The 21,161-nt window shown below is 34.0% G+C and overlaps 1 protein-coding gene across 3 annotated transcripts in view; it reads right to left on the bottom strand.

The window, feature by feature from the left end:
* Nucleotides 1-21,161, bottom strand: part of LOC140441015 (high affinity cationic amino acid transporter 1-like) — a 57,993-nt gene that overhangs the window by 28,748 nt on the left and 8,084 nt on the right. For all 3 annotated transcript variants that reach the window (XM_072531407.1, XM_072531406.1, XM_072531408.1), the window contains exons 3-5: nt 20,802-20,930; nt 5,095-5,250; nt 31-135 (exon numbers count right to left, since the gene is read on the bottom strand). In XM_072531407.1, coding sequence (XP_072387508.1) covers nt 31-135; nt 5,095-5,250; nt 20,802-20,930 — 390 coding nt within the window. The remainder of the gene's footprint in view (nt 1-30; nt 136-5,094; nt 5,251-20,801; nt 20,931-21,161) is intronic.

Genomic DNA, 21,161 nt, shown 5'->3' with positions numbered 1-21,161 from the left:
TAGATGAATATAGCTGTAGTCGGTTCCTACCTTTGGTTGATCCTGCTATTATCACAAACAATACGATTCCTATGTTTAATGATGTAAAAATATTATTAGCCAAGCTGCTTTCCTTCAAACCAAACGCTAGTGCAACTAAAAAGAGAATATGGTTCACAGTTTTACTACAAATAACAGAAATATAGTAAATTCGTTAGTAGAAGTGATGTTATTCGTTCTCGGTGAAGCAAGTAACTTATTATTAGTTGATTTAACCGCTCTATTGTATAATTCACAAGAAGAATTCGGTGTTGGCTGTTACGGACAATATAAATCAAATAGCAGATAACGCCACAGCGTTGTGCGATCTCTAACTTCAACCCTGCAGTGCCTTAGTCGACTTTGTATGTGAACAAACCGGTAATATGTACAAATGAAGGAAGTTTAGCAATAAGAAACGAATTTAAAGAAATTATTACAATTATTATTGTTTTGTACATTTGGATAAACAAAAAATATTTAAAACAGATATGTATCCATTAGCAAATAATGGAAACCTAAATAATCTTTAAATTAAACAAAAATTTTTTTCACGAAATGTGATGAATTTGAATACAGATTAATTTCTTTACGATAATCAGAATCGGAAGCATTAAAACTACACTAACTTGTAAAGAACAGGAAATTTATATATTCTCTTACTATAGATAAATTCACATTCAGATGGCAGCGTTCCAGAGATAGGCCTGTACTTTCTATATGCCAGAAATAACTACATTGTTGTCAGTTTTTAATCGTACCTACAATCGTACGTTATGGGCCGGCTCCTATAAAAGAATTATAATTTCGGAAATATTTATGAATGTGAAACGGAAAAATACTACATTTTTTTAATTATATAATTTTTCTGTTGGTATTTTAAAAATAGAAAGTTATATTTCGGAAATCTGGTCTTTTCGGAATTATATCTTCTGTTCAAAATTGTTTACAATTCGTGGAAATGAAATAATTATTTGTATAATCCGTTTTTGATCTTAATGTCCTTTTAATGACACACTTTCTCTACCTGCATTTACAGTTACAGACATTAAAAACTAATTTAGAATTAAAAAAATATACCTATTTATAAATTCAAAATTATTGTCTAATGCCAGCAATTATAAATTCAGGTAAATACTTGAGAGTCATTAAAAGAATTTTCAGTTGATATCAGACGTTTGTGTCGTGTCAGTGTCAAAATGGCCGCGAGTGTAATAAAATTCAAAAACGGTAATTTGTTAAATAGTGAATGCAAAAAAATAGTGTTAAATGTTTTTAACTATTTATCAAACAGTAATAATGATAAAAGTGTATCAACAATAGTGCGGGAAGTTTCTGCTATGACTGGAGTCTCTGAGCGAACGATATTCCGATATAGAAGTGAAAGTAAAAATGGTCCACTCGTAACTCCTATAAGAAAAAAAAGAACCGGTTATTTGAATAGTCGTGAGAATAGATATGATGAAGCAACTCGGTCTAGAATAAGACAAGTAGTGCACGGTTTTTTTATGGACAATATTCCTCCAACCCTTGACGTAGTACTAGAAAAAATTAAGCAAATGGAGCATCTTCCGAATTTTTCCAAGAGTACGTTGAGAAGACTATTGCACAACATGGGTTTTATATATGGCAAACAAGGTAGAAATTCAATATTAATAGAAAAACAAGAAATAGTCGCTTGGAGGCGTCACTATCTCCGGGAAATAAAGAAACTGAGGAACGAAGGAGCCAATATCATTTATATGGACGAATCATGGGTTAATACTGGAATAACCAATGGGCAAGTATGGCAAGATACAACAATAAAAAATAGCCGACAGGCTTTCGTAAATGGACTTACCACAGGTTTAAAAACTCCGACCGGAAAAGGACCAAGATTTGTTTTAGTCCATGCAGGAAACAAAGACGGATTTGTTGAAGGTGCTGACATCACTTTTCTTGCCAAAAAAGGTGCTGAAGATTACCATGAAGAGATGGACGGAGATCTATTTGAAAAATGGTTTGAAGAGATGTTAATACCGAATCTCCCAAAAAATAAAAAGAATGTCATTATCTTGGACAATGCATCTTATCACTCTAGGAAATTAAATTTTCCCAAACAATATTGGGTGAAACGTCAAATTAAGGAGTGGCTCTATGAAAAGGACATTTATTTTGAAGAAGATTACTTAAAAAATGAACTTCTGGAAACTGCTAATGTATTTAAAAATATTTATGACAAATACAAAATTGATTGTATTGGTGAAAAATACAGGAATCACAGTGACGAACAATGCCGCGTAGATGTACATATCTTAAGACTTCCGCCTTATCACTGTGAACTGAACCCAATAGAAATGGTGTGGAGTGAAGTGAAACGGTACGTGTCCTCTAAGAATTCAAGTTTCAAACAAAACGACGTTAAAACATTGATTTATGAAGGTTATGATAAAGTACAGAACAATGGACATTGGAAAAATTACGTCAACCATGTTATAAAATTGGAGAATAATTTTTGGACAGTAGACAACATTCAAGATGACATTGAACCTATTAGAATTTCATTAAACGATGACTCTGAAGATGAACTAGATTATGAAAATGAAGATGATTGAAAATTGTTTTTCGGGGGTATTCTTTTCTCAGTAAAGGTAATAAAATATTTAGTTGATCTGGTTGAAATGTAGCACACTTAAATAACTCATTAATCGACATAATTTCAAGTAGTTATATTAGACGTCATTATGCAAAAAATAAAGTTATGAACATTTAATAAATTAGTGCACAATTGAGGCCCCTAGAACACAAGGGGTGTAAGTGCCAAAAACAAAGTTTTGAAAAATCTTTGTTCAAAGTTCGATATAAATTTAAAAACCTAGGTAGCACTTTTTCAGTTTTCAGCATGTTTTCAATGACATGTAATTTTTGATGGTGTTATTGTTGTTAATGTAGAAAGTTTGAAGCCAAAAGTACGTGCCTGTTGTTAGATATCAGTTGCTAAGTGATAAGCAACTGCACTTACACCCTTGTGTTCTAGGGGCCTCAATTAGGGGTTTTTTGCAATTATCTCAGTCATTTGTTTATGTATTTTAATTTACAAACTAAAAAATTAAAAAACTGTTTAAGATCTGCAACATTTATTTGAAACATTTTTCCCTAAAATGCACGAGGAACAAAATAGGCAAAAAAATGATTTTTTCCAAACTTCATCTTTCTTTAAAAAATAAACAAAGCAAAATTGGCTGTAATTCTTCAAGGAATTATCATCAGTTATCCCTTATCTACCGTTTAGAACATTAAAAAACCTGTAGAATATTTTTCATATTTTTTTCCCTATTAACTGCGGTATTATGTATAAAAGCATTTTAGGAATTATTACCATTTATTTCATTCACGAATTTTCTATTAACAACTTTAGCTTACCTAAACATATCTTAGTTTACCGTGAGTTTGGCCCTGCTTATTTTACAAAAGTAGCAAAACTTACAATGGCAGTAGAATTGGCAACGCTGTTATCCTATATCCGTACACTGCCATCTCAACGTGACTTTTAGTATAGTAATTGTGTGTTATGCAATAGTATTTGAAATTTTAAATGCTGTATTAAGAATTGAATACTTTTCAATAAGAGCCAGTGCGGCCCTGTCTTTCGCACGCGCTGTTCAACGGCGTGTGGAACTGTTAAATGGCAACCTCGCCTACAATAACACTGAAGTCTTCATGTGAATGTTAACACGTTAGGTGCCACCATATTGAAAATTTTAATGACTTGATTGGCCGATCAGTTTTTTTTAAAGTATTTCTACTAAAATGCGAATTTTGATTAAAATTTCATTTTTCAAAATAATGTGACAAAATGCCTACGAGCATCAAACGTGGCACCATGCCTTGACTTGTCTATTCCTGTTGATAACGTGTCGGCAAATCTAACAACAGAAGGCACCGTCGCCGTTACGTTTTTCTTGTCAGTATTTAAATTACACGTATCTTTCGGACGAGTACCAACTAACTGATTCTAGTGACAGTGAAAATGAATCGAGTACTCCCGAACATAATAAAAAAAGAAAACGTGTAGCCGGAAATATACCAAACCATTGGGACAAGATGTATCGGCGTCCACCAGTAAAGAAAAAGATTATACAAATTTCGGAGAACCTGTTGATGCTGCTATAGAATCTGTCATTACCCAACATTCTGAAATTCTGAAAATTTACATTTGAGGATTATAATTCTGCAAGTTTTATACACAACTATACAAAAACAACAAATTGCCCTTTTAATTCTACGAATATTTTGTAGACGATGGTCTTTTATCCATGATGGTAAATATCTAATTTATTTTGTTCAACTGATTTTGATTTTTTTTATTTGAAAGAAATAAAAAAAGGGAACGTATTACCGCGTGGCACAACACTGATGTCGCCGAAATAAAACGATTCCTGGGTATAGTTATATGGATGAGATTATGTCATTTTCCATCATTTTATTCGTACTGGTCAAAGAATAATCTTCATGTGAGTATCAAAAAAATAATGTCAAAGAGTCGCTTCTAGTTATTGTGGAAAACGCTGCATTTCAACGATAATTCAGTAACAAGAGATGACCGTTTGCAGAAGATTGTTTCCTTGGTTAGAAGACTGAAGGATAAATTCAAGTCTGCCAATTCAAGTGCAAATTAAATAGATGAATAGTAGGTAACACATTTTCTTATGATATATCTTGATTTTATGATATGTCAAAGGGATTTTCGTGTGATCTCATCACTAAATCGTAAGATTTCATCGATTTTACGTGATTCGTTCTACACAGTAGAACGATTCTTTGGGTGTGCTTTAGAATAGTTTTCTTTTATTTAACCTTGAAAGACAAGGTGAAATTTGTACTGAAAGGTTTTCTACAAACAAACCATACTATTACTAACAAAGTTTCAATCCATTTTTGATAAGACATAAACTTCTCGTTATCTTAATTTTTTTCAATAAGATTGTTCTGTATTGAAAAAAAATTCAAGAACCAATATCCTTAAATAGCTATAAAAAATATAAATATATTTTCCCTTTTGAAGACATACTGAAATAAATATTAAAAAGTACTTACTCGCTAAAAGAATTGATATTCCGAAAGCCAGAAAATCGAAATACTCTGACATAAAAGAAACATGAATGGGTGCGATTTCCTTAAAGGTGTTCTCGAGCGTATTGTTCAATAACGTGTCCAAATATGAACAGAGGCCTCTTGCCACGCTTGCTGAACCTGAGAAAAAAACAGAATTACAATGTAACTCGCCTTTTAATATAAATAAGAAATATTAAAAGCAATAAATAACCACTAGATATCGTGTATGAAATATAAATAATGTTATAGAGCCCCTAATTACGGTCCTGTACTTCACGAGGCGATGCTATTTTCTATCGCGATGATTCCAGTCAGCAGTTTTCGGCTTTCAGTATAATAGACACGCAAAATCTAGAAATTACGATCTGATTATTTAACCCGGCGTCACCCCGGGTGAAAAATGTGTGTATAATAACCCAAGTGGGGTATTATTGACCCTATTTAAAATGGATTGGAAAAACTCAACAAACATTTCAAACACGAATTTATTTTTTTAAATATCTTATTTGACTATCTAAGTTTTCATAAATAACAGCAGTTTTTACCACTGGATTAACACTAGAAAGTCGGAGGGGCCAATTTGGCCCCTGTTGCGATTTGAAGTTATTGTAGTTCTTTTATTTGACACAATAAGAATTTCATATTTTATGTCTTTTAATATTTTGATACAAAGTCTTATTTAACGCAAAAAAATATTGTTTACTAAATTTATTAAATGGATTTTCTAACAAACCTAGGTACCATAGAAGTCTGAAGGGGCCAAACTGGCCCTGTATTAATTATTATCGTTTTCTCGGAAATTTGACGATTTCTTTTAACTTTCTGTCGGATAGATAAAATTATGTTTATGTACGTTTATTCCTAGAAGGTATTTTGTTCTGTTTGTTCCTTGAAAGTATTTTGTTTATTGAGCGGTTTATTAGGTTCTGCTGACTCCCGTTTCTAGAATATTGAAACATTCGTTCAATTGTGTAAATTCAAGACGACTGTAAAGATGTCTCGTCGTGGACTATCAGAGCTTGAACTTCTTGAAGAAATACGAAAAATACAAGAAGATGTTTCGGGAGGTGAATCTGAATTTGCAGAAAATAATGAGTCAGACGATGAACAATACGTACCACCACAAAATAATGATTCAAGTGACTCTGATGCTTCAGAGCAGTTAGAAAGTTTTATTGTACAAGACTCACCAATTTATGTAAACACTGCTTCTACAACTCAACAGCACGAGTCATCTAATTTTATCGTGAATCCAAGTGCATCTAAGCCAAGTCACAAGAGAAAAAGAGGTCAACAAGGAAAAACTATTTCAATCGGAGACACCGAACAATCGAAAGACGGAACAACGTGGAAAGTTATTGATTCTGGATCAGTACCTGGTAAGATTATGATTTTTAGTATCTTCATATTCATTGAATGTTTGCTCATTACAGGACGCCGCGCTCAGCACAACATTTATCGAGAGGAATCAGGTCCTACGTCGTATGCAAAAAGGAACGTGAGGAACAATTGTGTGGTAAGTGCTTGGCATCTAATAATCAACGACAGCATGTTACGTCATATAAAAGAATGCACTATTGCAGAAGCACATCGATGTTTGAAAAATGACACATGGACTATAACTTTGGAAGAACTGGAGGCTGCCCTTGCTATTATGTACGCAAGAGGAGTCTACGGCGCCAAAAATTTCCCAACCCACAGCTTGTGGTCAACAGTATGGGGTCCTCAGTTTTTTAGGCAAACTATGCCACGAGACAGATTCCAGGATATTATAAAATATCTCAGATTTAACATAAAGCAAACGAGATCTGAACGATTGAAAACCGATAAATTTGCTCTAGCCTCTGCGGTTTGGAATGGATTTATAGAAAATAGTGGGGCATGTTACAAACCGGGAATAAACCTTACTGTGGACGAACAACTACTGCCTTCTAAAGCCAGGTGCCCGTTCACACAGTACATATCAAATAAGCCGGATAAGTTTGGCATAAAATTTTGGCTTTTGACATGCGTGGAATCAAAATATATTGTAAATGGTTACCCTTATACTGGCACTGATCATCTACGCAAGAAAGATACAAGTGTTGGTGAACATGTTGTTTTGCGGTTAATGGAAAATCAACTGGGAAAGGGCAAAAATGTTACGACAGATAACTACTTTACATCGTTAAAATTGGCCAAGGCATTGCAAAAAAAATCAACAAGTCTTGTGGGTACTTTGAATCGCAATAGAAAGGAAGTTTCTCTAAGCGTAAAGAGTAAAAATGGAGAATTATATGTTACCCATATATTCCAGAGCAACGAAAAGATAACACTTACTGCATACCAAGGAAAGAGTCACAAAAATGTGCTTTAGTTGAGCTCATTACATCAATCAGTGGATGTTGCTGTCGATGGAAAAAAACTTCTTCAAACAGTAAGTTATTATAATAAAACAAAATACGGGGTTGATGTAGTGGACCAAATGGCGCGTCTTTATACTACAAAAGTTGCTTCAAGACGATTGCCAATGCACGTGTTTTATAACATTCTTGACTTAGGAGCAATAAATGCACGGATTATTTATAAAGAAGTTACTGGAAGTAAAATCAGTCGTCGTAAGTTTATTCTTCAGCTGTGTGAAGAATTACGGGCTCCATACCTTGCCTCCCGAAATCTGGTACTATACCCAGCACCACCGGATTTACCAACCACCAGCACTGTTACTAGCCAAAAAAGAAAAAAATGTCAGTTAAAAATGTTTTGTAAAGGAAATCATACTTCCAATGAGTGCCACGGCTGTAACAAGGCAGTGTGTGGCAAATGCCAAAAACTGCAAACTGAATGGTGTTCCAAATGTTTAAAATGAAACTAAAAAATTAAATCAAATTCTATCGTCAAGAGTTTATATAATTTCTTAAAACTGTTTATTTTTTGTTTATTCCCAAATAAATAGTTAATTCTAAACTTTGTTTTTATTGATTTAGGAACTTCGGGCCAAAATGATCCCTTCGGGCTTTCTAGGTAGGTATGCTAAGCCCGACTTTCTAGTGTTAAATTTGACCGCGTATTAGGTAAAATTTACAAAATAATAAAATTCCTACAAACAAAAAACACTAGATACATAAAAAATTCACAAACAAAAAACAATGATTCAAAATAAGAGATTTTCCAAAAAAGTTTTTTCAAAAGGTTCATATAAAAATATAAAAAATCCGAGAGATTGGATATCCAAGCTTGAAAAAAGTTGGGAGTCCCGGAACTGGATACATTCGTCGCAAATGCGATGAAGGTGATCTAAACAATAAAAATTTTGGCATTGATCGCACGTTTGTTTACTTTTCCGGTCAGATTTTCTGGAACACTTTTGACACCGTCCACGTCCCGTACGTTGCTTTTTCGGTAAAGCTTGGTCACTTTCTCCCAAAACTTGAACTATTTTAGATCGTAAATGTTTTATAAGTCGCGGATTACTTTATCGTTCTTCCATAATTGGCGTAACTAATGCTAATCCCAGATCTTTCAGGAATATACGACGTTTCTTTGAATAGTCACTAGTGTTTGTTGTGTAAATTACCTGGCTGTTGATTCCAGCTGTGTCCATTGGTGAAAAAAATATTCTTAGTGGCCACCTTCTACAATTACGAGCTACACTGTAACTTCCTGACAACTCATCCACTGTATCAACCCCTCCTTTTGTAAATTTATAGAAACTTATTATTTCTGGTAAAAGTTTCTCGCCGGTAGATTTATCTATTTCATTATCGTGATGAAGTGATGATAATAAAATCACGTTTTTCCCTTTTTTTGATACAAAGGATAGCAGAGTTATATGTTCCTGAAATCCAAATACCGAGGACTGCGGTTGTCTGTTCTTAATCTGTATAAATTCTGGGGGAATCTCTCGCTTGCTTTTCCTCAGAGTTCCTACTAAAGTTAAACTATGTGGTTCACGCAAAATTTTCACAAGTTCGTAAGAGGTATACCAATTACCGAAAGTGATATTTCGATTTTTACCAGAAATTGGCGCTAGCAGTCTTTGGACAATATCAATAGGTTTATTGCTTATTTGGTTCGGCCCATTTGGCTGGGTCCCTTCATATTAAAAACATAAAAAGTACGGGAGTCTACTAGGGCCTAAATTTTTATTCCGTATTTTGCAGGCTTGTTTGGAATATACTGCCGGAATGAGCAACGCCCACGAAAAGACTCTAACTTCTCTAGCTTTTGGGCATATACGACCTATATGTCCACGGACCGTGACCACTACCTTTTCCGGTCCAATCCAGCTATGAATAGTGCGACTAGACCATTCTTCCTTCATTCCCGAGAGTTCAGGCCAGCGACACTACTTTCTCTGTTAGCGATCTTATTAGACCTGGTGGTGCAGCTACTTCTTCGACTAAATATCTATTGGTCAAAATCAGTTATTTCACATATAAAAGATGGTTGTTACGTTAAAAACATACACAAAGGCTACAACAATAAACTTTGCTGGAAAATACAACCTCTAACAGTGATTTGGTCATCATTCAAAGTTAGTAGGTGTTATATGTAGATGAAGGAAATAAAAACTTGTATTATTGTCAACATCATGTAGGCAAATTCAAATTATTTTTAAAAAATACAACAAACAATAACTAGAACATAATGTTATCTTATCTAATGCGTGATAAAAAATCAAACTGTTATAATGATTTTTATTGCAGACAGTCGAAAACTCAGATTAGAAGTATTATTCCTAAAAATGATTGAAATGTGAGGATGAGATTGGTACTTAGAATGAATTTCGTCATCTAATTTTCCAAATATTAATTACGTATATGTTTTATTAATAAATAACATAGAATGATGCAAAATAAAAAAAAATAACTAATTTGATTATCTAGATGTTCTTAATAACAAGAACACGAGATGAAACAGATAAAAACTTAGCCAAAACAGGGAATATTGCTATTGGAAAGACATAATTGTGTATGTCTGCAAAACCTGGTGCACGAATAAAAAAATAATAAATAAAGCTATATCATCAACTAGCCTATATTTACGGGTAAAGCCAACAATGGGAAACATTAAAAAACTGCCTCCTCGTTCCATGCAGAGATATGAAGAGAACCGATAAGAAAGAGAGACAACTAGTGGCCGACGAAATACTCGGCAGGATGGACCAAAGAAGACAAACCAAGAACAAAGACAGTCACAGTTACAAAATCATTAACAATGAAATTAGAAAAATGATGAGAGAGGGAAAACAAACTTACTATGAGGAAAAATATAAAGAGATACAAGATCTTCAGAACACGACCTATTCAACCAACCTAAAAAGGTTAAAGAAATGGTAGGGCTGCAAAAAAAAAACACAACACAACTATTTTCGATAAAAATGGAAATACTATGACAACGACTGACGAAAAGCTCAAACGATGGAAAGAATATATGGAAGATCTCTTCGACGACGAAAGAGAAAACCTACAAGATATATCTTTCGAGGACAGAGAAACAAGTATAGAAATTACAAAGGGAGAAATATTGTATGCACTAAAGACTAAAGAACACCAGAAACGAAAAAAGCTCGGGGCCAGATTAATTGCCTATTGATATCCTTAAAATAATAGAAAATGAGTACATGGATGTACTCTCTGGAATAAAGCTCTTTAATGAAATCAGTCGGGTGACATACCCAATGAATGGTTAACCTCAACATTTATTTGTCTCCCCAAAAAGAAAAATGCTAGAGAATGCACCGACCACCGCACCATAAGCCTGATGTTTCACACACTTAAAATGATTTTAAAGATTGTCTATAAACGCATTTACCAAATACTGGATATGGATATTGAAGAAACCCAATTTGGATTCCGTAGAGGCGTAGGTACCCGTGAAGCTCTCTTTGCATCTGACCAGAGTCTATTAATATTATTTTTAAATTAAACCCAAGATACAAACTTAAAATTATACAGGCTTACGCACCAACTACGAGTCACTCGGATGAGGAAGTTGATCAATTTTATGAAGATATCAGAGCAGCTATACAAACTTCAAAAACACATTACACATTGATAATTGGAGATTTTAACGCCAAATTGAGATTCAAACAAGATGATGCAGAATCTGCTATGGGAAACTTTGGATTTGGTGAGAGAAATGAGAGAGGTAACAGGCTTCTTGACTTCTTACATCAGGAAAATCTCGTTGTGATGAACTCATTCTTCGGAAAGAAACCCCAACGTAAGTGGACATGGAAGAGTCCGAACCAAAGAACAAAAAATGAGATTGATTTCATAATATCAAATCGGAAAGATATTGTTCAGGATGTAACAGTATTGAATAAATTTTCAACAGGGAGCGACCATAGACTAGTTAGAGCAAAAACCACTTTTAACACTGAAGTTGAAAGAACAAAAATGATCCTCAAAAAGAAAAGTGGAAGGTGGCTGTTCCCAGAAGATATAACACTTTACGAAGAAAATAAAGACTAGTTTGGATACACACGACTTAGAGAATATCAGCATCAATGAAATGAACAATAATATTACCCAAATATTGAAAGAAGCTGAAAAGAAATACTGTCCTCGTCCTGAAAATAATAAAAAAAAATTAAGCCACAACACAAAACATCTTCTAGAGGAAAGAAGAAAACTTAGGGAAAATCAGGATCATAACCAAAATGAACTAAGAATTTTGAATAAGAAAATTAAAAAGGAAGTTAGAAAAGATCTGAGACGATACAATACGATGGAAATAACTAGAGTAATAGAAGAAAACAAAAGCTTGAAAGTACTCAGACAGAGCATGTCCATTGGAAGAAAAAACGTCCACAAATTAAGAAATGAACAGGGGCAAATCATTGAGGATAGTATTCAAATTATGAATACGATAGAGAGTTTTTATAGACAACTATACAAAGAACAGGAATGTAACCGGAGTGGATCATTACCAAAGATAATCAATCAGGGATCTGAAATTTTACCGGACGTAACACCCAATGAAGTTCGAAGGTCAGTGCAAGAAATGAAAAACAATAAGTCCCCCGGAGGCGATGAAATAGTGGCAGATGCCTTGAAGGTGGCTGGAAAAAGATTATGGCAGGTCCTTGCCAAACTATTCACTAGATGTTTGCAGGAAGCAATAACACCAACCCAGTGGTATAACGCAGAAATTATCATACTTCATAAAAAAGGGGATGCTACCGACCTCAGGAATTACAGGCCCATAAGTCTACTTTCACATATTTATAAACTATTTACAAAAATAATTACGAAACGACTAGAAAATAAATTGGAATTTTATCAGCCCATAGAACAGGCGGGTTTTAAAAAAGGCTATGGAACAAACGATCACCTACTGGTAATAAAAAATCTTATAGAAAAATGCACTGAATATAATAAACCACTAGCTTTAATATTTGTCGACTATGAAAAGGCATTCGACACCGTAAATCAACAAAAAATGTTGGAAGCCTTGACAGAATGCCGAATTGACTATCGGTATATAAATATAATTAAACATATATACCAAAACGCAACAGCCAGTGTTAGAGTGGGTGATCGTCAAACCCAGAAATTCCCGATACAACGTGGAGTACGCCAGGGGGACACCATATCGCCGAAACTGTTCACTACGCTTTTGGAATATATATGTAAAAGGGCAAAACTGACCGACAAGGGCATAAACATAAACGGAGAAAAGCTTAGCCATCTAAGGTTTGCAGATGATATTGTACTAATAGCTGATAGGATAGATGAGGCCAAAGAACTTTTAAATCAGCTCTACCTTTCCTCGCTAGAAGGGGGATTGAAAATAAATATATCTAAAACCCAGATGATGACAAATCTTGTAGTCAGCGAAGATATATGCGTAGGAACAAGATCCATAGACCAGGTAATGGCCTATAAATACCTAGGTCATGAGATTCGCATAGGAAAAGATAACCAAACCGTTGAGCTTCTCCGTCGTATAAGACTGACTTGGGCAGCCTTCGGCAAGCTGAACCATATTTTCAAATCGTCTGATATACCAATATGCCTTAAAAGAAAAACGTTTAATCAGTGTGTTTTGCCAGTGTTAACTTACGGTGCCCAAACGTTGACCATGACAAGGAGAACAGTTCAAAAGATCCGTGTGTGTCAAAGGGCGATGGAGCGTGCTATGTTGGACGTTTCACTACGAGACAAGATCCCAAATCGCCAGCTACGACAAAGAACAGGAGTGGCTGATGCAGTAGAGAGAGTAGCAACACTAAAATGGAACTGGGCAGGTCACGTGGCTCGAATGACAGACAATAGATGGACAAAGCGGATACTGGAATGGAGACCAAGAGATGATGCCTACCGAAGTAGAGGTCGTCCACCAACACGTTGGACTGACGATCTAAAACGTTGTCATAGGAATTGGATGCAAGAGGCACAAGATCGAAATAGATGGAAAATTATGAGGGAGATCTATGTCCAGCAGTGGATAAGCGAAGATTGAATGATGATGATGATGATGACTAATCCAAAAATGCTTGGATGTGAACCAAGATATGTACGTCTGTTTAATAGATTACAACAGGCTTTCGGTAAAGTCCACCACAAAGAGCTAATGAACAAGATAGTTGAGTATGGAGAAGAATATGGATTATTATATTAAATTTATGAGGATATCAAAAACCCAAAATAATGATGAAAGCCTGACAATTAACGGTAAAACTTTAGAACAAGTTGAAAACTACAATTATCTTGTCACAATAATTAATCACACAAACGATTACTCCAAAGAATAGAGAAAACACGAACAAATTTCAATAAAATGCGAAAGTTACTTTGCGCAAGAGAACTGAAATTAGACTTGAGACTTAGGCTGGCGAGGTGATATTTTCTCGACTCTGCTTTACGGGATAGAAGCATGGACACTTAAAACGTCGATTACTAAAAAGTTGGAAGCATTTGAACTGTGGGTGTATAGAAGAATCCTGAAAATATCATGGACCGATCATATAACAAACAACGAAGTAATGAGAAGAGTCAACAAAAAAATGGAAATATTGGAAACCATCAAGACACAAAAGCTGCAATACCTGGGGCATGTTATGCGTAATGAAAGATACAACATACTTCAATTAATTATACAAGGTAAAATCCAGGGCAAGAGAAGTGTAAGAAGAAGAAGAATCTCATGGTTGCGTAACTTGAGGGAATGGTACGGGTGCACATCAATCGAACTATTCAGAGCAGCAGCATCTAAGATCAGATTAGCCATGATGATTGCCAACCTCCGTCGCGGAGATGGCACGTAAAGAAGAAGAAAAATATACAAGAGTGGAAAATTATAAAACAAATTTCTGAAGGCATTAAAATAGTCTTCAAATAAAGAAGGCGAAAACGAACAAGGAAATTATGACATTACAAAGATATATCAGTAACCAAAGTCCGTAAGGTCTACAAATTCGTACGTTAGCTTAAATGATATTCAATTTCTTCCTTATATCTTCATTTCCTTGTCTAAGTCTTATAAATCAGGTGAATGAAATTAATGAGAAGCCATAAAACACAGATATAACAGCAGTAAGTGTCTACATTCTTTTTCTTCTGTTTTCATTCGCCAATAATTGAAGTTTTACTAAACACTGTCTTTTCTTTTAAGCTTTCCCAAGATAATATTAAAGATTATCATAGACAGAATTACTAAAAACTGCTAAGTTGATAACATAACTTTGATCAAAGCAATCGCAAACGTCCAAAGAGGATAAACTACTATAAGACAAATGAATATATAACCGATTCGTGGATGGACATTGGTAACAGGTCTGTATCTCAATATCTGGAAAAAAAGTCTACGAAACCAGATACAAATGATGAATGGGAGAATTTGACTAAACATCAAAAGGAATTATATTTTAAGTTTACGAAGAATTACGTAAATACCATGAAATCGATTTCCCTTCGAAAAAAAAAAGAAAAAGTATTAAATTAATTAATTATTATTTTTGGATATTGTTAAAGATAAGTATTATATTTTTTATCATAGTATTAAAGTCCCCAATCAAGGTTTATTGTTTCGATAATGGATAATTGATTATTTGTTGAAAATATGTACAATTTTTTTTATCTGTATACTCTTTGATGATATCACGACTGTCACACTTGATACGGTGCATCAGTAAATGTTTGAAGATAGATATGCCCACGATATTTCACACAATTTTAACGCCCGGTCAAAAGTAAATATACGCGATTAGATTTGGTCAAACAGTATTGGGTCGAAGATAATCCAACATTATAGATTTATATGTCTCGTTCATTATAAAAGCTGTGTAAATCTCTGTGTATTTAGAAAAAATACATGTTTTTATTTACATTATTACGAATTAATAAAAAATTTACAAGAGTTCACCACATAGATGAAAGTCAATAGATTAAATTGACTTTTACAATGTCAAAAGTCAACTTAATTGTAGATTTCTGCATAATTACTCTTTAATATTTATAAACCTTGACATAAATTACAGTTTTCTATAGTTACATCCATTGGTTGAGTTGTAAAATTGTGTAGACAGTAATTTTATCAAATAAAGTTAAAGCCACGTACAAAGACTGGTTTGCCATTTAATGCTGATAACTTTATTACTAGTAGAATAAGTAAGCGAAGATGTCTTTTACATCTTTATGTATAATATTTTACTGCTCTGCTGTGTCATAATTATCGTATTCATACACTGAATTTATTAACAAACATGTTTTAATGATTTTTGTTTAATTTTTTTTGACGTTTAATGTAAGTTTACCAAGTAATCATAGTTATCCCTTTGTTATTAGAAAAATAAGGTTCCACCCAAGCATATCATTGAAAAATAATTCATGTTATCTAAACACTGTTATCGACAAAGAAATATATACACATTTTTGTTGATAGTTAAAAATTAAATGATCTGGTATTATTTAATATCTTAGTGGGAATTACATTTAGGTAAACGGTCAATCGTCAAAACTGTTATTAAAAACATGCCAACATGTCTTCCTTTTGGTTTGTTTATTACTGGTTTCCAGTTTGTTATCTTCCTAATTAGTGCGTCTTTTTCTCTTCTTTGTATATGTCCAAACTACATCAGTGTGCATTAATAAATTTTACTATGTCTTCCCCTTAGGTTATATGTCTTATTTCATGGTTCATTAGTCTTCTATATTCTCCTTGTTCTGTCTTTATTGGGCTATGTATTCTCACAATTTTCTTTCAATAATTCTTAGTTTGTCTTCATTTTTTTTTTTGTAAAGCACATTACTTCCGCTCCGTATGCTATCACCGATCGAATTGCTGCTCTATATATTTTATATAAATATGTAAGTTTGAGCATGGCCAGTTCAAAACTCAAACCGATAATATTCTCATTAAATTTTCTTGTAATCTGCCGAAGTGTTGTACAAAGTAATTGATATGGCAACCCTGTTAGTATGACGTTTCGTTTGAAGCGTTTCGAAGCCGAAAGTAATGCTATCTATCGATGATAAATATTAACGTTGTTTCAGATGGAGCCAACTCTCTACAACACAATTTAATGGAGGCAGTTCAAGATATAATTCTTGATTAACGAGATTTTTCATATGTTTAGAAAACAATATTCAACGTTTTATTGCAAATATTTTTCACTTTTACAGTTTTATATATGTTGTTACTAAAAGTGTGTCTGGTTTCTTACCGGTAGCTTTATTATAAGCCGGAACATATTTTTTCCTATTGTAGCAAAACTGTACATTCAAATATTTTCAAAAAATTCAAAAGTATTTCTTAGGATTATATCTCTATGCTGTAACAAATTTAACAAAATTGTATGTTTGGTTTTCCCGCTTTATACTTGTCAAAAAGCAGTTTTTTGAGTTTTTTCGAAAACTAAAACATGAAGTTTGCTCAAAATGTGTCAAAATGCTTCTAGTGATTACATATACCTTCTCAATTTTTTTCAAATGTTTTGAATGTATAGTTCGTCTTTTAGGGGTTCATATCAACCTTAACGTAACTAATTGGTACAAGAAAGAACAGTGTACGTGTAAAAAAATATAAAACCAATTAATCTTCATTAATACACTGGCAAACGATCTTAACCGTGTTTCAATTAATCCATATTTTCACCTGGCTTGTTAATTATATAATGGTCGTGTTAATTCCGAAAACAATTTCAACTTGGCTGATATTATCTCTGCACAACGGGTAATTACATACTATCAGACTAAATAAACAGTACCTAATCCCACAACATTGTTTAAACAAAGTCGTTAGTAGTTAATGACACGTTATTTATAGCTCGTTATAATGTGTGTTAAAATATTGGGTACTATATTCAAATTTATCAAAATTCGCCTTAATTTTGTTTTTTTTTTCTCTACGATGCCAACATACATGCGATTATAGGTACGGACTTAAATTATGAATCAAAGCTAACGAATGATGACTGATGAGATTTGTTAAGACGAGTGAAAGGCATATTAAGACTTAATGGACATATAAATGAAGACATAATACACAAGAGCATGTATGACTTAAGAATAAATATAAAATAACAACTTATGTCTGAGGAATACAGAACAAAATGGAAAAAACAGATAAACAGAATGCATAAACCATGAAATGAAAAAGCGTTTTAGATTTTTTTGTAAGTTTTTCGGTTGGTATGACACAAACAATGATTCGTTTTCGTTATCTCACATGCTGTGACATTTTCGTGAGGCTGTACAAAGAGAACAAAGCGTACGAGTTGCTTAACAGATATTTCAGCTCGAAAAACGCATAATTGTTATTCCTTAACACCCCCGTTCACCAGATCTTGCCTGCAGACTTTTTTGAGTTTCCCAAATTTGATACATCCTACAAATGATAGGAGGTTTGAAGCGATTGAAAATACTAGGGACAAAAGAACAGGCCCGAAACGCTAGATATTAGGAAGTTTTCCAACAATAATATTAAACAACAGATGCAGGAGAATTTAAATACCGAAATATCAAAAATCCTTAAAAATAACAATGAACCGCTGGAAAAGTGGAGTGAAATTAAAGAAGAGATTAGGACTTCAAGCACTAAGTTTTTACTACCTGATAAGAGAAAAAAGAAAGACTGGATGACTGCAGAAATCCTTGACATGATGGAAGAGAGACGGATATATAAAACTAAAGATACTGCCAAATACCGCGAAACCCATAGAAGAATTAGCGCTGAGATAAGAAAAACTAAAGAGAAATGGTTCTCGGAGAGATGCGAAGAAATCGAACAGTGCGAAAAGGTATACGACTATCACAATATGCATAAGAAGATAAAGGAACTCACAACAAAGAAAAGCTACAATATTTTATCGAAAGGGCTATGCGATGATAATGGAAATCTACAACTAGACCCCGACAAAATAGTTAGAATCTGGGAAACTTATTTGGAACAACTGTTTAATGATGACCGTCCTAGTGAGTATACACTGAGCAATGATGATACTGGCCCTTCTATTCTAAAATCAGAAGTGGAGAATGCTATAAAGGGTCTTAAAAATAACAAAAGACCAGGCAACGATAACGTATACGGGGAAGTATTGAAAATGCTGTGCGAAACAAACAGTCAATTTCTAGAGTCACTCGTCAGACTCTTTAACAATATTTATAACAGCGGGGAGTTTCCTGAAGACTGGCTAGAGTCAACTTTTGTTGCCATACCGAAAAAACCAAAAGCAAAGTCTTGTGATCAACATCGGATGATAAGTCTAATTAACCACATTTCGAAGGCATACACCAAGATTATTTACAACAGAATAAGCAAAAAATGCGAGGATAACATTGGAGATTCGCAGTTTGGGTTTCGGAATTCTCTTGGGACAAGAGAAGCACTTTTTAGTCTACAGGTACTCATCCAGCGCTGCAGAGATATGAACAAAGACGTGTACATATGCTTTATAGACTACGCAAAAGCATTCGATAACGTAAAGCACGAAAAGATAATTGCAGTTCTCCATAAGATCGGAGTCGACTACAGAGACATTCGAACAATAGCGAGTCTCTATTGGGGCCAAACAGCTAAAGTGAAAGTAGGATCTACATTGACCAATAAAATTGAGATCAAGAAAGGGGTACGACAGGGCTGTATCTTGTCTCCTATTCTCTTTAATATATACTCAGAAGAAGTATTTAAGACAGCGCTGGAGGAAAGCACAGAAGGCATAAAGATAAATGGATAAATAATTAATAACATAAGGTATGCTGATGACACTGTGATTCTAGCAAGTAGCATGGAGGAACTGAGTTACCTAATGAGTAAGATACAAAAAACAAGTGCACAATACGGACTCAGACTAAATATCACAAAAACCAAATGGATGTTAGTAAGCAAAACCCAACAACCACCACAGCAACTGATATTAGACAATGAAAGAATTGAACACGTGGATTCGTACATTTACTTGGGAACAACAGTTAACTCAAATTGGGATCAAGCGAAGGAAATACGTATAAGAGTAGAAAAGGCAAGAGCATCGTTCACTAGCATGAAGCAAATTTTCACCTCTAAAAGCCTCACCCTACCTCTCAAACTTCGACTTCTGAAATGTTATGTATTCCCGGTTATATGGAATGGAGGCGTGGACAATGACCGCAACATTGATGAAAAAAGTAGAGGCCTTCGAAATGTGGGCTTACCGACGTATATTACGTATATCTTGGACTAAGCACGTGACCAACGAAGAGGTACTACGCCGGATAGGTAAAGAGAGAGAGGTAGGAATAAGTATAAAGAAAAGAAAGTTGGAATACTTGGGTCACGTTATGAGACATAATAAATATAGAGTACTACAACTGATCGTTCAAGGGAAAATAGACAGCAGAAGGGGTCCAGGGAGGAGAAGACACTCATGGCTCCAAAACTTGCGGCAATGGTTCGGATTGTCATCTGCTGAACTATTCAGATCTGCCGTAAACAAAGTCAGAATAGCCATGTTGATTGCCAACGTTCGGAACGGACAAGGCACATGAAGAAGAAGAAGGGACAAATCGCTGGAGTAGCTGTTTCGATCATCCGGTTACACTGTCTCTCTATCTTCATAATTGTGGTTTATATATCATAGAATTGGCCAAGAATTCCCTAAGTGGCCAAACAGGCAGGTTTTCGACCAGAACAAAGTTATGCAGATCAATTAATGTCATTCACCACCTACATCAAAGCGGGCTTCCAAAGAATTGATCTCATAGCGGTTTATGATACAATATGGAAAGAGGGACTTAGAAAATTCTCCATACAATCCCAAGTACCTAAACCAATTGCAAGCCTAATAAAACTGTTGCTATCAGCTAACAATCAAGAAAGTTCACTATTAGTTCACTAACAATCCCTACAATTGTAATTAGTTTCGAAATAATATAAACAATAATATTGTAGTTGATTAGTCATTATTGGATATCTACGTAATTAACAACTAATTATTTACTACAATTAACTACATTATTCAAATGTATTATCTAGTTCCCTGTAATCTTTGCGGCTATTTATCAGTACAAAAGTAAAATCCTTGTCAGTCCGTATTTGCGACGTTATTATGACTACTCAAATAAAAAAAAAACTTTAGTAAAAAGTATAGCGACTTGATACATCACATCACTAATGTAGTTTTTATTATCATTAAACAATATACATAAATATATCTAATCTAAATTTAAACAAAAGTGGAAAAGCAATCCTAAACTATTTTTCAAAAAAAAAAAATCACTTACCGATGACATATTCCAATATAAGATTCCATCCTATAACAAACGCCACAAATTCTCCGACACTTACGTAGGCATAGACATACGCTGATCCTGTCTTTGGAGTTCTGGCTCCAAATTCTGCATAGCAAAGCCCTGTAAGCAACAATCATTATAAGTAAATCACTAATTACTTCGCACCCTGCCCAGAAATAAGAACACGTTTATCAGTAAACCTCTCTTTTCAAAAATCGTATTGTTTCTTTATAATGACTTCCGTAAGATTTTTTAATTTGTTAATAGTTTTGGACTAGTTAATAGACCTTAAAAAAGCTCTATATATATATATATATATATATATATATATATATATATATATATATATAT

The sequence above is a fragment of the Diabrotica undecimpunctata genome, chromosome 5 (assembly GCF_040954645.1).
Source record: "Diabrotica undecimpunctata isolate CICGRU chromosome 5, icDiaUnde3, whole genome shotgun sequence".
Lineage (NCBI taxonomy): Eukaryota > Metazoa > Arthropoda > Insecta > Coleoptera > Chrysomelidae > Diabrotica > Diabrotica undecimpunctata.
This window is presented reverse-complemented; position numbering and strand designations above follow the sequence as displayed.